This window comes from Vitis riparia, chromosome 19 (assembly GCF_004353265.1).
Source record: "Vitis riparia cultivar Riparia Gloire de Montpellier isolate 1030 chromosome 19, EGFV_Vit.rip_1.0, whole genome shotgun sequence".
NCBI lineage: Eukaryota > Viridiplantae > Streptophyta > Magnoliopsida > Vitales > Vitaceae > Vitis > Vitis riparia.
In genome coordinates, this window is record NC_048449.1 from 7,004,526 (window position 1) to 7,026,774 (window position 22,249).

Consider the following 22,249-nt stretch of genomic DNA (forward strand, 5'->3'; position numbering starts at 1 on the left):
TGGGCAAGTGGGTTGACTCGGCTTTTCATTCTCTCCAAGAATTTTGTAGCACTTTGTTCTCCTTTAAGAATCATTTCTTCAAGAGTATATTATTTTATTTTGATGATGATGGTCAAGTGAGGAAACAAAACATTCTGTAGAAGTTTACATGGGCATTGAATAAGAGCCCCTGAGGAAGCTGTTTCAGACGAGAGAGACGTAATAAAGAATGTGATTGTGCTGTGGCTCCACAACAATAGCTTACTCCACTGATGTGATTTTCAATGATGCAGTAGGCTAAGGGTGGAAAACTAGAACAATAACAGTGATGCCCAAAGGGATTAGCGTTGATGAAGCCCATGTAACTTGGTATCGTCCTCATGTTGGAGGCTGCCATGTTCCGGGCTTGAAGGATGCCCCAGTTCCTGTGGGCTCTGCTGTGTCGGTTTCTTTGGGGTTCCTGCAAATACAATATGCCATCAGCCCCCTGTTCAATGGGTTTCAATCTCTGTATATATTAATAACAAGTCTCACACGAAAATACTGGTTAGACTGGATCACACAACAAGCAGAAGACTTAGAGTTTACGTTTTGAGATTAAGACTGCAGCCTGCAACCAGGATCTAGATTGGGCTTTTGCCTTTCATACCAATGACAGTATAAACCAACAAATTAGGCAAATTCTTCCAATACATGCTTGGAACATGGAAATCCAAAAGGGAACTGCAATGAGGAGGAAAAGGAGAGACCCAATCACCAGAATTCTACACTGGATTTTTAAACATCAAGAGCAGAAAGCAGAGTGGGATTCCCCATGATGAGCTCACAACTTCAATTATCACCCAACAAAAGGAGGAAAGAGGGAAATGTACTAACACCGGTTTCACCAATCAGTGGAAGATCATAACAAGCAATGTGAACAATTTACAAACAGTAACCAAGAAAGCTTTATAGCAAATGCAACAAGCAGACTTAAAAAGTTGAGTTTTGCCCACATAGAAGAAAGATACAATGGAGGGAATGATAAAGAATGCCTTGGGTTGGATTTTGGATGCAGCACCTACATATAGGCTGTAGAAGAAGTTTAGACTAGGATTTTAGGCCTAGGACGAGACCTAATTAACATAAATGAAATACATGATTTTCTATAAACATAAACCAATCTTGTACATGATCAACACCCTGCAGTATGTTAAAGCCTATATCTGTTAGCAACTACAGACCTCACACTGAATTTCAACAATATCAGCAGACTGAAAAATGGATGGAAGAAAAAGTTGACTGATATTGATTCATTAATAAAACTGGAACTTATAATTAATTAGGTTACCTCATGTCATCCACGGCATCAGATGCTTCTTCCATTTTGTCACCTTTCAAACCAAACACATAATAAAACATTGTCAGCACCTAGTGACAAGATAAAAAATTCTTCAAATATTCCAAGGGAAAAAGAACCATCAATTAGGGGGAGAAAATGGTATGACTGCAATGTTGGCTTCAATATATTATGCTCCAGAACCAATTATATTTAAGAACACTTGACAGTTTTCCATGCTCTACAGAAAGAGGAGCAACCATGAAATAAGAGCCTCAGCTTTGATATAAATCCAAACTTGCATCCCAGTGATAGTTAATAGCTTTCCAGTCATAAAACATAAATAAATAAATTAAGAGAAAAAAAACCTAGGATGAGGCAACTCATAATCACCAAGGCCTATTTCCACAGAATTTCTCAGATTTTTGTATCAGGTTCATGCTTCAATCTGTTGGGTTGTCGGCATGGAATTATAGCTTCAATCTGTTGTGTCAATTTTTTAACTGATATATGAATTTAACATTTTTTTTTATAGGTATATGAATTTACCATTATACTGAATCCGATATAAGATATGTGAGGAAATAGGAATATATATGAATTATTCCCATAAGTATGCTACATGTGTTTTCATGAACACCACATATGCATATTCATTTGCATTGAGGAGCGGATCTAAAAATATATTACAGCTACATATGAAAAAAGGAGATATTGATTGAACTGCAAGGAGTAAAAACCGGTAACTCAACATGGTATTGAAGCTAATTATTTAATAGGCTTGACAGAAAATCTTCAAAATAAGGAGTACTTCGATTATAGAATAGGGTACCTTCCGAAGTAGCTGGGAATTGCCGAATGAAACTTTTCAAATCTGGACCTCCAACTTTACCTAATCATATATAAACAGAGTGGCGTAACCATTGGTGTCATAAGTATAACAGGGCAATCACCAAGACATTTTTATTAAGGACTCACCAGTCTTCACCACCTTGCGAGTACTGCCTTCTTTGGCCTTTCTCTCCTCTTCCTCCTTCAGAACTTCATTAAATAAAAATAACATTGATTAAGGTCTTTGAACAGAGCTGAAAAATAATGATTAAGCATCCAAACTTAAAAGCCAATAACAACTTTTTCACATGAAAAACCTAAAAGATTATAATGAGTAAACATAGAGAATACAGGAAGTCTACAAAGCACCAAAACCATTCTCTGATAACAACTTGGAGGAGTAAATCAATTTGAGGTTCGTGCCTGGTTTTTAAATCTGTATGTTTAGCAGCTTGGGGAAGTTACCATCATAAGGGAGAGGGAACTGTATGTTGCTAAAGGTCTTTCACAAGGCCCCATTTGTTGGTCAACAAACTATACATCGGTGCCTCGTAGGACAGGCACAGTTGGCAAAAGGTTGGTTGAGGATGGGGAGTGCCAAGTTTGATACCATGCACAAGGAAAAGGGTTACCTTTCCAAAAACTCAAAATTCACTTTGGAAGGGTATTTAGCAACATCACAGCCGATAAATGGGTAAATTTTACAAAATATGCAAATGATAAGAGATCCAATGGTTAGAAGTGAAATCATGGTATTGCAGGAAGAGGATGTTTTACAATATATGTGAATAATATTGAGATACAATATGTTTTTCCAATTAGGAAACTATTGCCCATTTTGCAAATAACTCTCACTATCATTTACTTCTTCCTAACTCTGATAGATATTTATATGAAAACTGTGGCACAAACAATGGTCCATGGTTCAGAAAAATTGAGAAATCTCTACTACTAACTAGTTAACAATCAACTATGAGTTTGCAAAAAAATCAAGAGGGGCAATATCATCATCGCAGTAGCTGAAGCAACAAATCAAGTAGCAGAAACAAATATAAAAAGATATAAATTAAAAATTTAATCACACATACGAGCAACATTCAATCTAACACGTTCACGCCTAGCTTCCAGCTCAATCATTTCCTGTAGAAGGAAAATCAACAACAATGTCAAGTATTAGTTAGCAAATTATGTCTAAAAGAGTTAGCTTTTGAGAAAACAAGTATCAGACATAGCATGAGTAAAAAATTACTCAACAGTGCAGGTTTTAATTAAAAGACGACTGTGGAATAATTGAGTCAAACAAAACATAGTGAATCAGGACTTTTTTAACCTAATGATACCATCATGGTACCATAAAACTGAAGCTTTGACACCCCAACAGCCAAGACACTGGGGTGAATGAATTTAACCTTGTTGAGGAAAGTGTGACTTTAAGAACTTATCGTATTCTTCTTTGAGGTTTTCCGAATAGCATTCTCTCAAATGACAAGATGATGCATTCACTTTTAATAATATTTCCATTTTTAGACCACAAAAGGCACCATCTGAAAAACCAGAAATTTTATAAATAGAAGTAACTAGCGGGAGAGACAAAGTTGGAGGCAGCAGTTAGAACTTTAAGTAGACTGGTTGGCTTTCACAGACACAAGTTGAAATAGTATCCTAGCACTTCTTTTTCACAATCATAGAACATTTGAGCAAAGGAGCAGGCCAAAAGAGACCAGACTAAGTTATCCTTTCTATGTCGTGTCTAGCGCTAGCACACCCCATAAAATAGTAACAGAACTGAATAACTACATCAAAATGATTTCTTTTGACATGGAAACCTTGTAGAAAAACATCTATATTATACCTCTGGCGTGGGAGCTACCTTCCGCTGCCCGTTCAGCCAGCATATCCATTCAACTACAACAAAAATAGATAAATAAATAAATAATGGGAGAAAAATCAAGTAGAATAAACAAAATGATGCAAGACAAGCATTTTCTTAGCATGGTCTACTTAACATATCTCATCTACTCAAGTGTACTTCTTAAGTAATTATGATTTAGTTCAACAGACCACCACAGAACTCCAAGAGAAAAAAGTGTAAGGAGTGCATAAAATATAGTCCATTCCATTACATCATATCCAGAAACTTCTCCTAAGAAGTTGGCACCAAAGGAATTATGCCACAAAAACCTACCTGGAATGGAGGTAGGATCCTTTTCCCCTTTGAACACAACCCATCTTTTCTCTTTCACTGTACATTAAGCAAATAAACAGTGAAGAATTAAGATAAAATTTTGCAGAGGATTTAACTCCATAATAATATATGCAAACAAATTACTAACTATGGCTGAAAATTGTCAAGGTGTGTTTTGTTGAGGATCCAAAATCTTTCTTTTACCATGGAATTCGTTTTTCTAGATTTTGGGTTGGCTGAACTCAAATTTAATTCCAAATCCATGGGTATGTAAATCAAGTGAAATGTGAATTTGGAACTGGGACCTCCAATTCAAATTCCAAAAATCCCGTTTCATACCACCAATCACTGTTATTATGATTCATGAAGAGTCAATACCTTAGTGTAAATTAGAAGACTGTTACACCTTTTATGAATATAAAGAGTTACAATTTTTTATTCCACCCTCAATTTATAAATGGGGATTTACTATTCCATTATAATGATTAATGGAAATTATGCCATAATTGTATATGATGTGGAAATTAAAAAGAAAGAGCATAGCTTACATGTTTAATGGTCATTAATGGGAAGATAAAAAGGTTAGTTCATGTTTATATAAAATTAAGGTCCCAAATTATACTTTAACTTTTGGTTGCTAAACTTTTGTGAAAACCTACACCACATTAAATGGGCAATGTTTGGAAATAAGTGAAAGCCTTTTGTGCACCCTAAAACCAAATTCTTGTATTGGATTTGGAAATTAAATCTTATGCCAAAAATAAAAATTTTCTTATGATTAGTCATTAGAGAAGCCCTCCCTATATGTAAGTATCTAAAACCTAAGAGAATTGAGATTATAAACGTGTGTTATCTATGCAATGAAAGTAGTGAAAATATTAACCATATTTTTAGAAAATGCCCTTTATGAGTAATTTGGGATTGCATGAATTTCAATGGTCCTACCCTTATATCATATGAAGGAGAGTTTTATCTTGGCTTGAAATGGTGGACAAAAATTACAAAATCAATTGCAAATTTTAAACCAACCTATGGAAAAGATTGTCATTATCATGTAGAGCTTCTAGATTCATAAAAATCAGGTAGTGTTTATGAAGAACAATCCCAACCCCTTTCTCGTTATTGAGAAAGATACCCTTAACTTCCAAAATCTTCAAGAACATTTGATTGATTCTTTTATTCAAAAGAAAGTGCACAGTGTCACTTAAGTGGTGGAAAAGTGGATTTAATGGATTCCCTCAATCAATGACAATTTAAACTAAATTTTAATGTATCAAATATAAGGAATAAAAGTGCTTCAGCATGCGTGTTCAATGACTTTAATGGAACAATAAAAATTGTTGCAAGTAGGCATCTAGGTAATGCATCAATAATTATTGCAAAAACATATGACTTTAAGAGATGACATGCTAACCACTAAGAACAATGGATTTCAGAAATAGAGATTGAGGGTGACTCAAAAATAGTGATAGAGTGCTTTAATAAAAAGGATAACATTGCTAATTCTATTATGTTATTAATGGAGGATATTTGGAAGTTATCTCAAGAGTTAAATATTTACAAATGTCAAACATGTTAATAGGGAACCAAATAGAACAATAGAGTGTTTAACAAAGAAAGGTATTTGCAATTTCGAGCATATGACTTGGAGGTGAAATTTCCTTAGAGATGCTAATAGATATAAAGATTATTGTGGATCATCTTTTATAGTCTCCTACCAAAACAAAAAAACCTACACCACACTAGTCTTCTATCAAGGATAGTGAGAGTAGTGATTGAAATAGTTGATTTGTGTCCCTTATCAGCATTATGGACCAAGGTAACTTTTATTTTTAATTATGATTTTTTTTTATAGGCAAAAAGAGGTCATGTATATAAAAAGCATCTAAAAGGAGGCATAGCAAGTACACACAAAGTAGACAACCAAAGCCCAATATAGGCAAAAAAGTAAGGAGCAACAAAACCTTCTCCTTACTTAGAGATCAACCAGTCTACAAAATCTAATATAGTCAACATATGGTCCTCTATATACACCCTAACCCATTTTATAAAAGTATACATAAAAAAGATTTAATAGCTTTGTTGAACTACTCAACTCCATTAAAAGCCATTTTGTTCATTTCCCTTCAAATAGCCCACAACCAGCGCAAGGGAGCAGCTCTCCACACTTTCTTTCGTTTTTTACCCATGAAAGAGCCATGTCAACTAAGCAAATTACTTCTAACCGAGTAATGCAAAACCCACTCCACTCCAAAGAGAGAGCAGATAAAGTTCCACAATATTCTTGCTTGGGACAAAACAAAAGCAAGTGATCTATCATTTCATCCTCTCTTTTACACAAGTAACGCCTTTTTAGGAGGTTCCAAACCCTCCTTTTGAGCTGGTCAATAGTTAGAATTCTGCCCTATGACGCTTTCCAAGCAAAAAAGCTAACCTTCACTAGAGCCTAAGTCCTCCACACTATACTAGTCGGAAAAGGCTCTCTAGGTCCCCTAGAGAAGGACCATAAAGAGATCTAACTGAAAACTTGCTGCTCTTGTTTTCATTCCAGTTTAGTTTGTCCTTCACTTCCCTTTTAACTACCAAAGAATGTACTTTCTAAAACCAAGTCTTCACTTCAACCAACTCCCAATCATAATATGTCTAGAAAAATGAAGGGCCCAACTACACCCTTCCCTAACCTCCTCCAAACCCTCTACCACCCATCAATCTTTGTTGGCCACAAGAGAGAATAAGTTTGGGAAGGCTTCTTCCAAAGTTTAATCTTTACACCACAAGTCTTTCTAGAATTTAACCCTTCTCCCCTTCCCCACTAAAAAGCGAGATATACTTAAACCCTCTCATTCATTTTTTATGGCTTTCCACACTTGCACTCCAAACCCATCTCTCCCCTTCCTTCTCTCCGAACTTCCTTAATGATTTGCTTCCACAGGTACTCCCTTTCTGTAGCAAATCTCCAACACCACTTCTCAAGCAAAGCCTTGTTTAGGACAAAATGTTACAAATTCCAAAATGCCTTCTTCTCTAATCAAACTAGATTCCAATTCACCAAATGAGATCTTTTCTCAAGTGCACCTCCTTCCCATAAAAAATCTCTTTGAATCTTTTCAAGTCTTGAACTGACCTTTCTAGGGATGGCAAATAAAAATATGAAATAAATCAGAAGACTTCATAACGTGATTTTGATCAAAGTAAGTCTCCTACCCTTAGAAAGGTATTGTCTTTTCCACACCACTAATCTTTTTCTAAATCTCTCTTCCACTGCATCCCATAACCTGGAAGATTTAGAAGGGCCTCCCAATAGGAAGTGGGTAGCTTCTCTATTCTACATCCCAACACCGAGGCTAGTTCCTCCACATTAGCTACCTCCCCAACAGGACGCTCTTATCCAAATTAATTTTTAGCCCAAAGATGGCATCCTTAAACAGTATGACCTTGAAGTAATTTTCAGTATTTTAGGATTTTCAGTATCATCCATATGGTTGCTGGGAAAATTTAGGAAAAAAAAAAAATCTAAACTCTGAATGATAGATATTTTCTACAAACCAACAACCTGCACTCAAATGGGGTCATGCAACTATTCCCCTTAGCATGGATAAATTTTTCATTTTCCACAAATCAAATCAGCACACATAGAACATAACACTCCAAATTTTAAATTTTGCTCAGTTTTCTCAGCAACCAAAAGAAACGATTGAGGAACCCACTTACTGATACCATCGACCTCTTCTTTTCTGATGAAATACCGATTCCCAACTTTGTCTGCACCCACCATTGTCCGGCTGCTGAAGAACCCAGCAATTCTCGACAGCAGCTTCGACATCTCGGACGCGAGAATTTCAGATTGAACCCATTTTCACACTCGCAAAACCAATCAAAAGGGTCTCGTTTTTCTCCACCTAGTTCGACGTTGTAGCATTTGCATTTCTTGAATCGCAGTTTCGTCGTTTGGGTTTGTGGGTTTTGTCGTTCGGAAAGGGGTTTTTGGGGTTCCGGGTCAAGGTTTCGGCCCGGGTCAAGTTTATTGCAAATATGGGGATTTTTCATTCTTCCCCATGAAATGCCCTCAAATTTGGGCGTGTTTACTCTCGTTTTCTGCACAAAAAGTTATTAGATTTATCAAATAGTTTTGCATCAAAACAATGATTTTATATAAAAAAAAAATTAAAAATAAAATTCCAACCAAAAATAAATATCATAACAATGTGGGGAAAAATAATGTGTTTTCACGTACTTATATAAAAATAATTGCAAAATAAAAATCCAATTAAAATAATTCAAATTTTATGTACTCATCACTTAAAATAATACCTTAGATGGTTTAAGGTAGTAATTGAACACTCAAATGTAATATTTTTTATCAAAAAAATACATAAAATTCTAATTATTTGAAAATAATAGCTTAAAATTTGCATTTTATAAATTTTTTATATTATTTTATAATTTTTTACATATGAGTGTATAGAAACATACTTTTCCCATAATGGTTTTTAATCACATGATTAGAGAATTTTTATTTTTATTTTTTACAAAATTATAGTTATTAATTACAATTTTAAGCTTAAATTCAAAACCAAACTTTTTGTGCTGAAAAGGAGAGTAAACACGCCCAAATTTGACTATGCTTTTAAACTTAAAAGTATAATTAGTGATTTAGAAGTACATATTCATATAAGCTCCAAAGTCTTTATCAAATATGTGTATGGAAAAAGTTACTAAAAAAAAAAATCATTTGTATGGATCATGATTTTAATTTAATATAAAAATATATTTTCTCATTGAAATAAGTACAAAGTTTTTGTTCCTTCGTAAGCTTTAGTTAAAAGAGTAGAAAAAAAAAGTGAAAAGTAAATAAATTTTAATTCAATAATTTATTTTTGATTTTTTTCTCTTTTATGTTCCCTTGTTTTAAAAGGTGAAAGAAATATGTAACTTTTATTTTGGTTGCATATTTGCTTAAAATTATTTAAGTTAAAATAAAGATAATATGTTTTTTCTAAGGTGGTGTTTGTTTTTTTACTTAATTCTAAATAGAACCTTAATACTTAATAGTATTAAATATTAGGTTGTTTGTTTTTGTAGTATTTTATTTCTATTAAGTATTAAAAAGTAAAAAAAAAAAACCATTGTGTTATTTTTTCTATTTAGAAAAAGCCACATATTTTGACTTTTTTTATTTAGTAAAAAGTTTATAATAAGTCATGAAAAAGTAAAAAGACAAACAACCTAAATTCTAAAACTAAATGGTTTTCAGTAAAAAGCCAAAAAAACAAACACCACCTAGTCTTGGATCTTCAAAATGCAAGTTGTGTTTCTTCGGACTTACACTCAAACCAATACTATTTATCATTTGTCGCAAGATTCGACTCTTCAAATGTTTAAAAATTGTTATTTGCCTATGGCTTTTCAAACTCGATTCTTTACTATTATTAGATGTTTTAGTAATTTTAATTTTAGAAAACCTACTCTAAATATACATGCAGGGTTTTGATGTAGAAATCTAAATTTCTAAAAAAAAAACATGTGAATTCAATAATCATCTCTTTTCCCTTGCATTCTTGTTAGACCTTTTAAGAATATCCTGATTTTTTTTTTCAATAAAATATAAGACGTATTAATTCAGTAACCTTAAGATGAGGTTAAGGTGTCACTAAGGAGGATGGGGTGTTGTCTACAGGATGTGAATGAATAATATAAGTACTGATCAGTGTAAAAAATTCATGATATAAGTAATTTTGAATAGTAGATTGATTTGTGGCTATGTGACTATGTTGTTATGTGGTGGTGTGTGACTGTCTTTTCTACTTAGAGTTGATAGAATTTCATTTTCTTGTTGCTCATTTCTTTGTACTCTACTTTATTGTGAAAAATTTAGGTTGTGTGAATTGGAGCATCAAGTGACTTCATTTAATTATTCTATTAGTTTTGTGTTTTCTTAGCTAAGAGTCTCGTTCATTTTGTTCAACTCTTTTATTCGTCTAAACATATTGCCCTTCCTCTCTCCCCTCTCTCTTTCTTTTTTTCTCACTCTCTCATTTTCATTGGAGTTGTCTTTTTATTACGTGATTTTAGATTCTTAATGACTAATAGCACTATGGCACTAAATGGCCTTTTCTTTTGTTCTTAAATATGATGCCAAAATGTTTTATCCTTTAATGGCTCAAAGTCGTCATTAATTGATCTTATTCATTTATGTGAGCAGAAACTTAGATTATACGTGCTTTTGGATTCTCGATGATTAACAGCACCATGAGCAATAAAAGGATCTTTTCTTTTGTTCTCACATATGATGCCAAAATACTTTGTCCTTTAATGGTTTGAAGTTGTCATTAATCGATCATATTCATTTATGCAAGCACAAAATTAGAATATACTTAATCGACAATCAAGTCAACCATGATTTTAATCAAAGTACTAACAAATAAAGAACATGCAAATTCACTTACGTATCGATGGACTGCTCTAATTTTTTTCACAGGCTCTTGGATAACAATCTTATCTTCATCCACTTTGTACATCATTGGATCTATAATGTTATCACTAAGAAATGTTTGTTACACAACCTACACTTGATCTATTAAGTTTGACCATTTTATTACTCAATTCATCAGTATTGTCTCAAGGGTACGCACGTGAGTAACACGAGAGGGCACGGTGTTTTAGTAATGATGAACAAGGTCAATTCGTATTTGATGGGTCCCAAAGATTGTTGTCAATTTCCCTAAGATTGCGAAGGCCTACAACAACAAACCCTTTCTTCTGTTTTTCGTTGTCTAGTCTAGGACATGTCCTGCTCCACTCTTCCACAGTGGCTCTCCTCAAAACCCTCAAATCCGCAGAGATTTTTGTTCTCATTTCAAAACCCATTTCGTTTGCTCCCCTGTATTTCGCCCCCAAATGGCCCCTTCCAGTCCTCTCTATTCGTTCGCTGCAAACTCCGAGAGCTCCGCCAACGAATCGATTCCATAAAGAACACCCAAAAAATCACTGAAGCCATGAAGCTAATCGCCGCCGCCAAGGTCCGGCGAGCCCAAGAAGCCGTCATTAACGGCAGACCTTTCTCCAATACCCTAGTGGAAGTCCTCCACTACATCAACGAACAGCTCCAAGACGACGGCGTTTCAGTCCCCTTAACAGAGGTCAGGGCTGTGAAGAGGGTTGCCCTCCTGGTGATCACCGGTGATCGCGGCCTCTGTGGCTCTTTTAACAACGGAATCCTCAAAATGGCTGAGACCCGTATCGCAGAATTGACAGATCTTGGATTGGACTGCACTGTGATCAGCGTCGGACGAAAGGGTAATTCGTATTTTCGTCGCCGGAGTCGTGCTCCGGTGGTTTCGGTGGATCGTTTTGTTGAAGGAGGAGGTCGGTTTCCGACCGCAAAAGAGGCTCAGGTCATTGCGGATGACGTTTTCTCGCTGTTTGTGAGTGAAGAGGTCGATAAAGTGGAGCTTTTGTATACGAAATTCGTGTCGTTTGTGGAGTCCCAGACGGTGATTCAAACTCTGCTGCCATTATCGATGAAGGGAGAGGTCTTTGATCAGAACGGCAACTGTGTTGATGCAATGGAAGATGAGTTGTTTAGGTTGACCACAAAGGAAGGGAAACTGAGCGTGGAGAGGGATAAGGTCCAGCCGGAGAAGGTTGAATTTTCCCCATTTTTGGAATTTGAACAAGACCCAGCTCAGATTCTCGATGCCTTGATGCCTCTGTATTTGAACAGCCAGATTCTGAGGGCATTGCAGGAGTCACTGGCGAGTGAGCTCGCTGCAAGGATGTGTGCCATGAGTAATGCAACAGATAACGCGGTGGAGCTGACGAAGACTCTCTCCCTTGCCTATAATCGGAAGAGGCAGGCCAAAATCACAGGTGAAATATTGGAGATTGTTGCTGGAGCTGATGCTCTTTCTGAACAGCCATAATTTGGAGCTTGGGCTTCTTAGATGAGAAGTAGAAAGAGACTAGGATCAAACAGATCATACACCATTTTTTTCATAGTTGTAGTCTTTGGACTATGCTACAGAACAATGGGATCATACACCGTTTCCCTGTGATATGGCTGTTATATTGCCCTCTGGCTTCCTGGTCTCTATTGTTATGGTAGGTTTTGGCTCTATGTTCACTCCATTGCTTTACCAGAGAGTGAATTTTGTACTCCATAGATGATTATGCGGGTTGTACTATGCTAATTGGTCAAAAACCAGTTCATTATGCATAGCCCCAAGAAAATGAGATTGGGGTTTATCAGTTGGAAGTTTTGTTTCAGGTGATTTTTGGTTGCTATAATAGAGTTGCTCTATATTCTTGGAAGCTAGACTGGATAAGAATATCAGCTAGAGACTTGAAATGATATTGGGAAAGAAGGTTTCCATCTCGGGTAGGATCAATTTCCCTACCCTGTAGATATTGTCCGGATTAGGCATAATCGATAAAGAAATCATTAGACCAACGAGACAAACAAACATTCTTGTAGTATTGGACTCTATAAACAAACACCCCGTGGCGAGCATACAAAGTCCAACACCAAGGTAGTGAATCAATTTTGATACCATTTATAACGATCAATTCCTGATATTGTCCATTTTAGTTGTCGTGGCTTTCAGACCTTTAAAACACACTAACATGATTAAGAGAATTTCACTATACATGTATAGTGGATGGGTGAAACAACAACCTACAATGATTTATCAAATTCCTTCTTATTGTCTTGGTTTAGCTTTCATAGAGAATATGATTGGTATTGTCTATAATGATAGACAAATGAAAGTCTATTATGATATATCGTTTTGAAAACAATTTGATCAAACTTAAAAAATGAAAGTCTTTGACATGCTTTTGAAGAGTGTTAACTCGGTTGTAAGCATTTTGTTGGGTCGATATTGACACTGAGAGACAAAAGTTGGAGGAGTAAATAAGATCTGAAAATACTAGGTGTAGAAAGTTTCATAAATTTGGAATTGTTAACTAAGCAATATGTAGGTTAACAAATATTTTTTGAAAAAATTGTAGTTAATTAATAAGAATAAAAAATGGCTAGTTGAAATTTAGGGTTTGTTTGACCATGTTTTAAAAAACTTGTTTCTAAAAATTGTATTTAAGTTAAAGCACAAAAATTAAGAGCTTGTTTGATCATGTAATTTAAAAACGGTTTTCAGTTTTTAAAAATTTCTATGATTGTTTGATTATTATTATTTTTAAATAGTTTTGAAAACAAAGCGAAATAGAGAACAGTTTTTCGAGAGCAAATAAAAGTTGTTTTTACCAATTTTTAAAAACAAAAATAAAATATAGAATTTTTTTTAAAAATCATTAAAAAACAAATAAAATTAAATATGATATCTTTCTCTTTATATTATAAAAATTAATATATTAATTAATATAGACTAATATAAATTTTAAAAATTAAATTATCTATTAAATTTTTCTAATTTCCAAAAATTTGAAACCTTAAACATGATTAAACTGAGATGTAAAAAAGTGAACCGAAGTTGGATGGAAATTGAGTTAGCTATCATTGGATGACACAAATTGGAAATAGGCCCATCCAGCCCAATAGTTCGAAAATTGGGCCGGCCCAACAGCCCATACTCATCGTCCCATCTCCAAACGCTGCGTTTCGGTTGATCTCGGTACACAAAAACAATCGATTATCCATTCTCCAGAGGCTGCTTCTTGGTCGATGCCTGCGTTCTAAGGTACTCTTCCACTATCTGTCCCTAATTCATTCAATCGACTTCTACTTTACATACAATCCAAATGACGAGAAAATGAAAGAAAATTTCGTATGAGAAAATTTTCACCATCTAGGGTTCTAAGAATTCTGGACATTGCACTTTAGCTAAAACTCATAAGACTCTTTGGCTTCGTTGATCTGCCAGCAAAGAAAGTGAGAGAGATAACATAGTATCAAAATGTGGTTTTCTTTTATTTATTTTTTCATTTTCCTGGTAACCAAACAGAGGATTGCGTTCCACTCTGAGTGCTTTACAAGTTGGATATGCCATTGCTGGAAGTTTTCAATTCGAGAGTTTCTCTTTGAACAGCCATAGACAGTTTGGATTGCAGCTCAGGCTCAAATTTTTGTTAGATTAACAGTCTTTTTCTACTCGGGAATGTTTTCTTGTGTAAAAAAACCGTCTTAGTTTAGATACAGATTAAAAATTTGAGATAAGGTTTTTTTTTTTTTTGTTTTATTGCTTCATTTTCTTGGAAACCAAATAGAGGGCTAGGGTTTCTCTTTGAATGATTTCAACCTGTCTATGGTATTGTTGAAAATTTTGAATTCTTGGATTTTATTCTGGACTACAGCTCAAGCCAGAATTTTGATAAGATAAATTATCTAGGATTTGAACTTTGTTAACTATTTTATTCTTAACCTCATAGTTAAGGGGAATTATGGCATTAATATATTATGTTTCATATAAAAGAGACCCTAAAATCAAATTACAAACAAATCGAGACCTGAAAAAGATCCTTCCTTCATTCTATAATGGTATAGATGTTCCTCTACCCTTCTGTATGCATAATAACATTTGATGCAGATGATGGCTATTTCTGGCACTTAGAATACTAATAAGATTGTTATTGTTAGTAGAGAGGCTTCTTAGCAGCAAAGAGGAAGATGGAAAATATCACAGCAAGTGAACTGGCAGGGTTTGGAGTGGGAACACTGCTCTTGTGTGCCACTATTGCTGCCCCAAGAGTTGACTCTTTCATCTCTGCTTCCCAACGGAGGTAGATTCTTCACCATATCTCGTTTCTTATTTGGGTTCATTTTCTATTTTTAACCAATTTATACTAATTGTATCAAAACTTGTGTTTTCATTTTTCTTTTTAAACTCTGTAAAATTTGATCTAGTTATGATGCTTATAACAACAGCACAGACCATCTAGTAGTTGGGATTTAAACATAATTGACTCTTTTTTCTGTGAGTTTGGTCATCAGCTCCCAGGTAGATATAATTAGAATCAGTTGTTTACATTGAAAGTGACTCTAGCAAAGTGGAGATGTTCAGGTAGATGGATGATAATACAAGGAAATACAAAATAATAAGAAATGAGTGCATTCACAATAGGGTGGAGATGGCACCAATTGAAGACAGGGGCAATGGAAGTCTTTTATAACAGTTCAATTATGGGCAGTGATACCAAGTGATTTGATTCATGTTCATAGGACAAGTGGTAGGTTAAAAAAGATGTGGATAGAAGCATTGAGAAATAAAATGACTGTCACAGTTATATTAGACAGTATATGGCTCAAAAGAGAGCTGGTTGGAAAAAAGAGATTTGATTTTGCTTTGCTCAAGTGGGTGTATACCTACTCTAGAACATATTAACTTAGGGATACTTGCTTAATATCGTGATGAGAAAACAGAATGAGGACACGGTTCAACTCAGCCAGGCTTTATATGCTGGCTACTTGGTGTATTGGATAAATGAATTCTATTTTTGTGGTTCAGCACTTTAGGGAAATGTTTCTCCCTTAATTGTAGGCTTTCATTTCTTAAGCACTACCTTAACTTGCATACAATGATTGCATTATACATACAATGATTGCCCTAGCTGGACGGTTTTCCTGGTGTTTTGAGGACATGATTTATGATCACAGCCGAAGGCACCAAAAAACGTAATCTAAATGTTGACAAAAAAGGGATACTCCTTACAATCATGCTAAACTCATGGCAGAAATTAGCTGACATCAGATATCTAGTAGATTTGTTCCACAATATTCCAGGAGTATATTGTTGTGGCACTTTATGTTCGCAGTTAGATCTTTGAAGTAATTATCATAGCACATGCTTAATTATGAAGTTAGCAAAATTATGAAGTTAGCAAAAAAGATAAGGCTAACTCATTAGCTAATGAAGTTGATAGGAATGAGTTATATCCTTATCATATTGGGGTTATGTTCATATGGGAAGTAGAACCCATGTGGGTCTTTATCAAGAATGTTAGTTTCTGCCGCTATGCTGTTGGTTCCATGTTGTTGCATTATGGGCTTTGTCTACTTGACTGATTGCTGAACAAGCAATGATGCTGATGGATTTGTTCTCCTGCTTGATATATGTCAGTGCACTTAGCTTTTGTAAGTGCAAGCAAAGCAAATATATGTATTTCAAAGAAATGTACTTGGGGATCATCTCATTTCACTAAAATTCACTCATTTTCTTTAGTTTTGCATATATTTTAATGAATCTGATTTATTTTTCTATGTTTTTAAATTTAAATAAATGTATGTCACAGGCAACTTTAGGATCTTGGAAAATAATCTCCTTTATATTTACTGATTTTGGCTCCACTTTCTGTAATGGGCCCACTTTAGATACAGATTTATTTATTTATTTTAATCACATCATGAATGGAAAACAAAATGGACTGCTTACGTATATACCCATTGGATCCGCAAGCATGTTTTACAAAATTCAGGGAAATGGATTGGGTTTTATTTTTGCCAACATAATCGGCATAGGAGAATATATGCATTGGATTGGGTTTTACAGAGACAAATGGAGTTGGAGCATACATGCATTGGGAGTTAATTGGTGGGGTCTAAGAGGCCTTTTTATTTGAAGTCTTAAGGGACCTCAATGAAGAGATGGCTTTCTAGAACCAAACCATAAAACTTACTTGTTTGAGAAACTACATGCCCATAGGTTTTTTGGCTTCTGGGTTTTGCCATTCTGCTCTTGGATAAGTTGAGCACTGTGTTGCTAGATACTTAGATGTGAGTTAGAGAGAATAATGGTGAATATTAGAATTGAATAAAATGGAAGTAGATATTCCAAGATATCTTCCAAAACCAATGTGATGACTAGCGGAGTTGTTGGACATGTGGAACCAACATCAGAGTTTGTGAGTGTAGTAGGGGCTAAACATCAGAGTTCCCCTCTCAGCTGCTAAATCCATTTCCTGAGTTGGAAAAACAAAAACATGTCCATATTCATTAATTTTGCATGTTGCTACCATTCTCTTTGGGAACTGAGAATAACAAACCCATTTTCATTCTGTCTGTCAGCCTCTGGTTTAACCATAGTGACTTTATGCTGGTTTTGTTCTTTCCCTATAAATTAGGTTTGTAGGTCTCAGTTTCCTAGCTTGAGCTATCACAATAATCCGGAACCAGACAATGATGGCCGACTTAAATGCTTCCTGGATTTTCAAATTATCTCATCCGCAAGAGGCATGTGCCAAATCTTGTAATATCTGCCTATAATTTCCAATCAGAATATGCAAATGGTGAGAAATGACCATACATTCTTACATCTGTATCTATTGTATTTGATTCTTGGATATGCAGGTCTCTCGGTATGTGCAAGAAATGTGGTGATCTGAAAATGATAGCATGCTCAAAATGTAAAGGGGTTGGATCAGTGAAAGCAGGTGCACCATTCAGTTTCAACCTTGTGGATGACTTGTATCAATCATTTTGGGGTGATGAATCAAAGGTTAGATCCACAGCGTGCCCCAGTTGTCAAGGAAGAGGTCATTTTTCTTGCTCCAATTGCTCTAAATTACCATAAGATTTGATTCTCTTAAATGTTTCTTCTCCTAAACCTACTTGTAGCTTGCTTTTATGTATTTGTTCAGACGTATTCATGTAGCCCATAAAAACATTGTAACACTGCTCAGAGGCCATAAGGCTTTTATGGTTGTGTGGTGTATTTTTGTACCTTAGTGAGTGATATTCTCTTTAAACCCCTACCCGAGTGAAATTCTCACAAAATCAAATGGAAATTCACTTTGATTGGATGAATTTTACCCTTGAACAAATCTTGAGTGAAGATAGGGGATGTTGAGATACAAATTATTGTTATGCATTGTAGTAGTGGCATTGTAAAGGGAACAATTTTTTCCTTTACTTCTTTTTTTAAAAAAAAAAAAAAAAATTGATTGATTGTAAAGAGAGAATGGGAAAAGGTGTATTTTCATACACTCATATAAAAATAATCATAAAATATTTATTTATTTATTTTTAAATAATTCAAGTTTTATGTACTCACGGAACAAATGTAGTACTTAAAATGATCAAATGTAGTACTTATATCATTAAAAAATAATTACTTCGTGTAAAAATAATTATGAGAACCCTCTAAAAATAATTGAAGTTTCATGCATTCGTTAGTCAAAATAATACCTAAGATAATCAAATGTAATACTTATATAATTAAAAAGCAATACCTTAATGGTAATGATAATACATTTGATAAAAAAGTGTATGAAACGCTAATAATTTTTAGATGATCGCATCAAATTTGTATTTTATAAATTCGAGTTCTTATTTTGTGGTTTTCTTTATAAGAGTATATGAAAATGACACTTTTCCTAATATAGTACCTTAATGGTCAAAGATATACCTTTGACAAAAAAAAAATATCAAATACTAATTATTTTTAGATAGCAATTTAAAATTTGTATTTTATTATTATTTTTTCATATAAATGTATGAAAACATGCTTTTCCAAAAAAAAAATAAAAATGTTATTTCTTCCTAATTCCCCTTCCTTGGAGAAAGAGCATGGATATTGTCGACGTTTTATTCTATTTGAACGACTACTGAGTAAAAATAATGTATAATAATTTTTGAGTGACTAACTATAAATAATTCATTTTGTCATCATTCAAATAAAATAAAAGGCATTAAAAATAATTTTGTTTGTTTTTTATAAATTAAGATAAAGTAAAATATGGATCTAGAAATAAAAAGAATCTTGTATTCCCTTCCTCTATTCTTATGATTTATTTTATTTTATCATCTATGTCTATATAAAATATGAAATTAAAAAAAAAAAAATATGTTTCTACTTATTTTTGTTATTTTTTTTTAATGATTAAGGGTGTGTTTGATAATGATTTTATGAAGTGTTTATAACATTTTTAATATTTAAAAATTTATATTTTTTAAATATTAGAAAACTATAAATACTTTTTAAAATTACTATCAAATACATCATAAATGAAATTTAAAATTAGTTAATTAGTTTAATTAATGTTTTATTGATTTTCGAGTTATTTTTCGTTTATATTTTAAAATAAAAGGCCTTAATATAACATTAGAATATATTTTATAGAAAATATAAATTTAATTGATGTTTGTGAAAATTACTTTAAAAGAATTTGAAATTCGGTTAATAATTTTTTTGATATATCAAAATTTTAAAATAATAATAATAATTTTTTAAAAAATAAGTCTCCAAATTTTTTTGTATTATATTCAATTTCAAAATTTATGTTTACCCTCCATAATCCGACGATTCCGACGTGTTGCTATCTGGCATCACCAAGTCGAGGCTCCCGCCTTTCCTTTCAAAACCCAATTTTCTTTCTCAACCCTCTTTTTCCCTCCGTTTCTTTCCCGCCTCCCAAACACACCTCTTCATATATTCCCATCTTCTTTCTCTTTCCAAAACTCTCTCTCTCTCTCTCTCTCATTTGCTTTCTTTCTATCTGAACCTCTTTCTGTCTCTATACTCTGTAGTACTTGCTCTTCACGATGTACCAGAGGCTCCAAAGCTTCTCCAGATCGTCTTCAGGGAGAGTCGAAGGCTTCAACAGATACTTAAAACCAGGTCAACTCGCGCAACTCAGGGACTCCAAGATCAACGCTAGATCTCACAAGCTAAATTCACGGACTGGAGTCAATTCGGTCACATCAACCCACAGTGAAAGCGCCCAGATCCAGATCTTGATGAACGAGCATTTGCCTTGTTTCACGAAGATTATCGAGGGGCCGCATTGCCTAAGGAGGAAGAAGCTTGTGGCCTCCAAATCTGTATTCCTTCTGAATTTGAATCCTTCTACTCCTATTTCAGGCCCTATCGATTCTCTTATGAATGTGTTGGGCACTGACCTTCTTGTAGCTCATTGAATAAAGTAGTTGAATATGTGGAACGGGTTTCATTTGTCTGTGTCTATTACGCCATTTTTTCACGTGTGATATGAAAGTAAATTATAGAAATGTGAATCTGAAGTTACTAATCTTGTTACTGAACGTGGTTCAAATTCTACTATTTTTGGTTGACTTCTGTTTTGGTAAGTTACATTTTCTTTATTAAGTAATTTCTGTAACCCAGTTAGTTCTATGAACATCAACTTCTAGTAGTTCGTTGAATATATGAAATGGGTTTCACTTGTTTGTCTAGATTCATTCCTATTTTGTGATATTTGATATTGATTGTGCTGTTTTGTACGTTATGTGGAAGGATTGGGAGAATTAAGTATCTGAATCCAATAATCATCTGATTGATGGAAATTTAAGGTCTACCATTTTCAATTGAATTCTGATTGGTAGGTTACTCTTTTCTTTCAGTAGTTTTGTAACTTCATTAATTTTGTAAGCACTGGCCTTTTTGTTGTTTGATGGATATTGTAGTTTAAAATGTGAAATGGTCTCTATTTGTTTGTGTAGATTTGTTTCAGTTATGACAATTCATCTTGATGGCGCTAACTTCATGGGTCATATGAAGTGAATTGTAGGGTCACGTACTCGAGTAACACTAACGATTGAAATAGAGGTTTGAGGACTATGATTTTTATTGAATTGGATTTTGATATGTCATATTTTCTTTTATAGCTATTTTTGCAACCATATCAATGTTGGGGCCACTGATCTTGTTTGTTGAATGAAGTAGTTGACTGTGTGGAATCCATTTCATTTGTTTGTGTAGCTTTGTTTCTGCTTGTAAGGTTTGATCTTTAATCCACCTTGTTTTACATGTGTTATCTGGAAGTAATCATAGAACCATGAATCTTAAGTTAATAATCTAATGATTGACAACATGGTTCAAGGTCTATGAAATTTTTATTTTTTTTTAACTTGGGTTTGGAGGTCTCATTTTGCTTTTAAGTAATCTTGGTAGCTCCACGAGCATTATCCATTGATTTTGTTGTTCATTGAATATGTGAAAAGGGTTCAATTTGTTTGTGCACAACTTATTCGATGTATTATTGCATTATGTTGATGCTTTCATTGAAGGAAATGGTAAAATTAAAATATCTAGGTTTTGTTTTTCTTGTTTTTTACTTTTAAAAATAGAAAATAATAGTAAAAACACTTTGAGACCTACTTCAAAAAGATAATGATTTTCAAAATCTATTTAAAGAAAATTAAGACATCAGAAAATTTTTATCATCTCAAATTTAAAATATTTTGAAAGTAATTTTTAAAGTCATAAGGTAATTTCATACTTTTTATATAAGACTTATTATAAGTTACTATTATTTTTTATTTTTTATTTTTAAAAAAGGAAATGTATCCAAACAAGCACTTAGTTAAATGTGGTGTTTTAGATCTATTGGTTTGTTTATATATATATATAGAGAGAGAGAGAGAGAGAGAGTAAATTATTGGTTTGCATTGGCTAATGAAGTACCTAAGGTAAAATATCTTTGGTTAGAGATGATCAAAGCATAATTGAAAATTTTCCCCTTTTTTATATGTATTATAAGGGTTTGGTTAATTTCATAGATCTGATTTTGATTATAATTAGTTGACAATTAAATAGCCTTTTCAAATATATTAGGTATTATAGAGTGTTTGATTTGGCTTCATTTTTTTTTTAAGTGATTAAACTTTTGATATTCAAATAAAAATGTGATGCCTATCACAAATAAAGCCATAGATTCTAGATTGAAGGGCTCCAAAGGACTAGTCTACAATTAGATATCAGGATGACTTACAACCACATCAACTAGGATTTTCTTTGGCAAGTGCTTGAGAAAATGGGTTTTGGTGAGAAGTGGATTAGTTCCTTTTATCCCTAGTTGGTGCCCTTAGCATACTTGTGTACTTTGGGGATGCCCTTTTTGGTTAGCGCTGTAAATAATATATATATTTTTTAATTCTATCAAAGAATAAAAAAGCAAATGCTGTACTGATTGCTGATCCCTCTTAAAGTAGCATACTCATTGAACAACTTTATTTGCATGTTTTTGCTTAC

At 33.7% G+C, this 22,249-nt stretch overlaps 3 protein-coding genes across 7 annotated transcripts; 2 read left to right on the plus strand and 1 right to left on the minus strand.

Moving 5' to 3' along the window:
* Positions 1-62: 62 nt before the first annotated feature.
* Positions 63-8,301, minus strand: LOC117908911 (NADH dehydrogenase [ubiquinone] 1 alpha subcomplex assembly factor 2). 3 transcript variants are annotated; one of them, XM_034822744.1, is made up of 8 exons: positions 8,025-8,295; positions 4,314-4,370; positions 3,981-4,033; positions 3,217-3,268; positions 2,276-2,338; positions 2,130-2,189; positions 1,310-1,352; positions 63-439 (listed from the first exon to the last, which is right to left on the minus strand). In XM_034822744.1, the coding sequence occupies exons 1-8, from the start codon at positions 8,134-8,136 to the stop codon at positions 358-360; spliced, it is 522 nt and encodes a 173-aa protein (XP_034678635.1). In that variant the 5' UTR covers positions 8,137-8,295; the 3' UTR covers positions 63-357. The 3 variants fall into 3 exon arrangements, with proteins under 3 accessions (XP_034678635.1, XP_034678638.1, XP_034678637.1); XM_034822747.1 differs by having other exon boundaries at positions 8,021-8,113; XM_034822746.1 differs by lacking the exon at positions 4,314-4,370 and having other exon boundaries at positions 8,025-8,301.
* A 2,757-nt stretch (positions 8,302-11,058) lies between these two features.
* Positions 11,059-12,623, plus strand: LOC117908618 (ATP synthase gamma chain 1, chloroplastic-like). Its single transcript, XM_034822275.1, has one exon. It carries the CDS (start codon positions 11,099-11,101, stop codon positions 12,233-12,235), a length of 1,137 nt encoding a protein of 378 aa, XP_034678166.1. The 5' UTR covers positions 11,059-11,098; the 3' UTR covers positions 12,236-12,623.
* A 1,330-nt stretch (positions 12,624-13,953) lies between these two features.
* LOC117908583 lies at positions 13,954-18,066 on the plus strand. 3 transcript variants are annotated; one of them, XM_034822231.1, is made up of 3 exons: positions 13,954-14,008; positions 14,908-15,047; positions 17,611-18,066. In XM_034822231.1, exons 2-3 carry the CDS (start codon positions 14,935-14,937, stop codon positions 17,831-17,833), a joined length of 336 nt encoding a protein of 111 aa, XP_034678122.1. In that variant the 5' UTR covers positions 13,954-14,008; positions 14,908-14,934; the 3' UTR covers positions 17,834-18,066. The 3 variants fall into 3 exon arrangements, with proteins under 3 accessions (XP_034678122.1, XP_034678123.1, XP_034678121.1); XM_034822232.1 differs by having other exon boundaries at positions 13,991-14,008; positions 14,905-15,047; XM_034822230.1 differs by lacking the exon at positions 13,954-14,008 and adding an exon at positions 14,258-14,376 and having other exon boundaries at positions 14,906-15,047.
* Positions 18,067-22,249: the final 4,183 nt, after the last annotated feature.

Coding starts and splice junctions, on each gene's coding strand:
- LOC117908618 (XM_034822275.1), top strand. CDS start 11,099: ATGTCCTGCTCCACTCTTCCACAGTGGCTCTCCTCAAAACCCTCAAAT.
- LOC117908583 (XM_034822231.1), top strand. CDS start 14,935: ATGGAAAATATCACAGCAAGTGAACTGGCAGGGTTTGGAGTGGGAACA. Junction 15,048..17,610: donor ATCTCTGCTTCCCAACGGAG/GTAGATTCTTCA, acceptor TTGGATATGCAG/GTCTCTCGGTATGTGCAAGA.
- LOC117908911 (XM_034822744.1), bottom strand. CDS start 8,136: ATGTCGAAGCTGCTGTCGAGAATTGCTGGGTTCTTCAGCAGCCGGACA. Junction 4,371..8,024: donor AGAAGAGGTCGATGGTATCA/GTAAGTGGGTTC, acceptor CTTAATGTACAG/TGAAAGAGAAAAGATGGGTT. Junction 3,269..3,980: donor AGGTAGCTCCCACGCCAGAG/GTATAATATAGA, acceptor TTCCTTCTACAG/GAAATGATTGAGCTGGAAGC.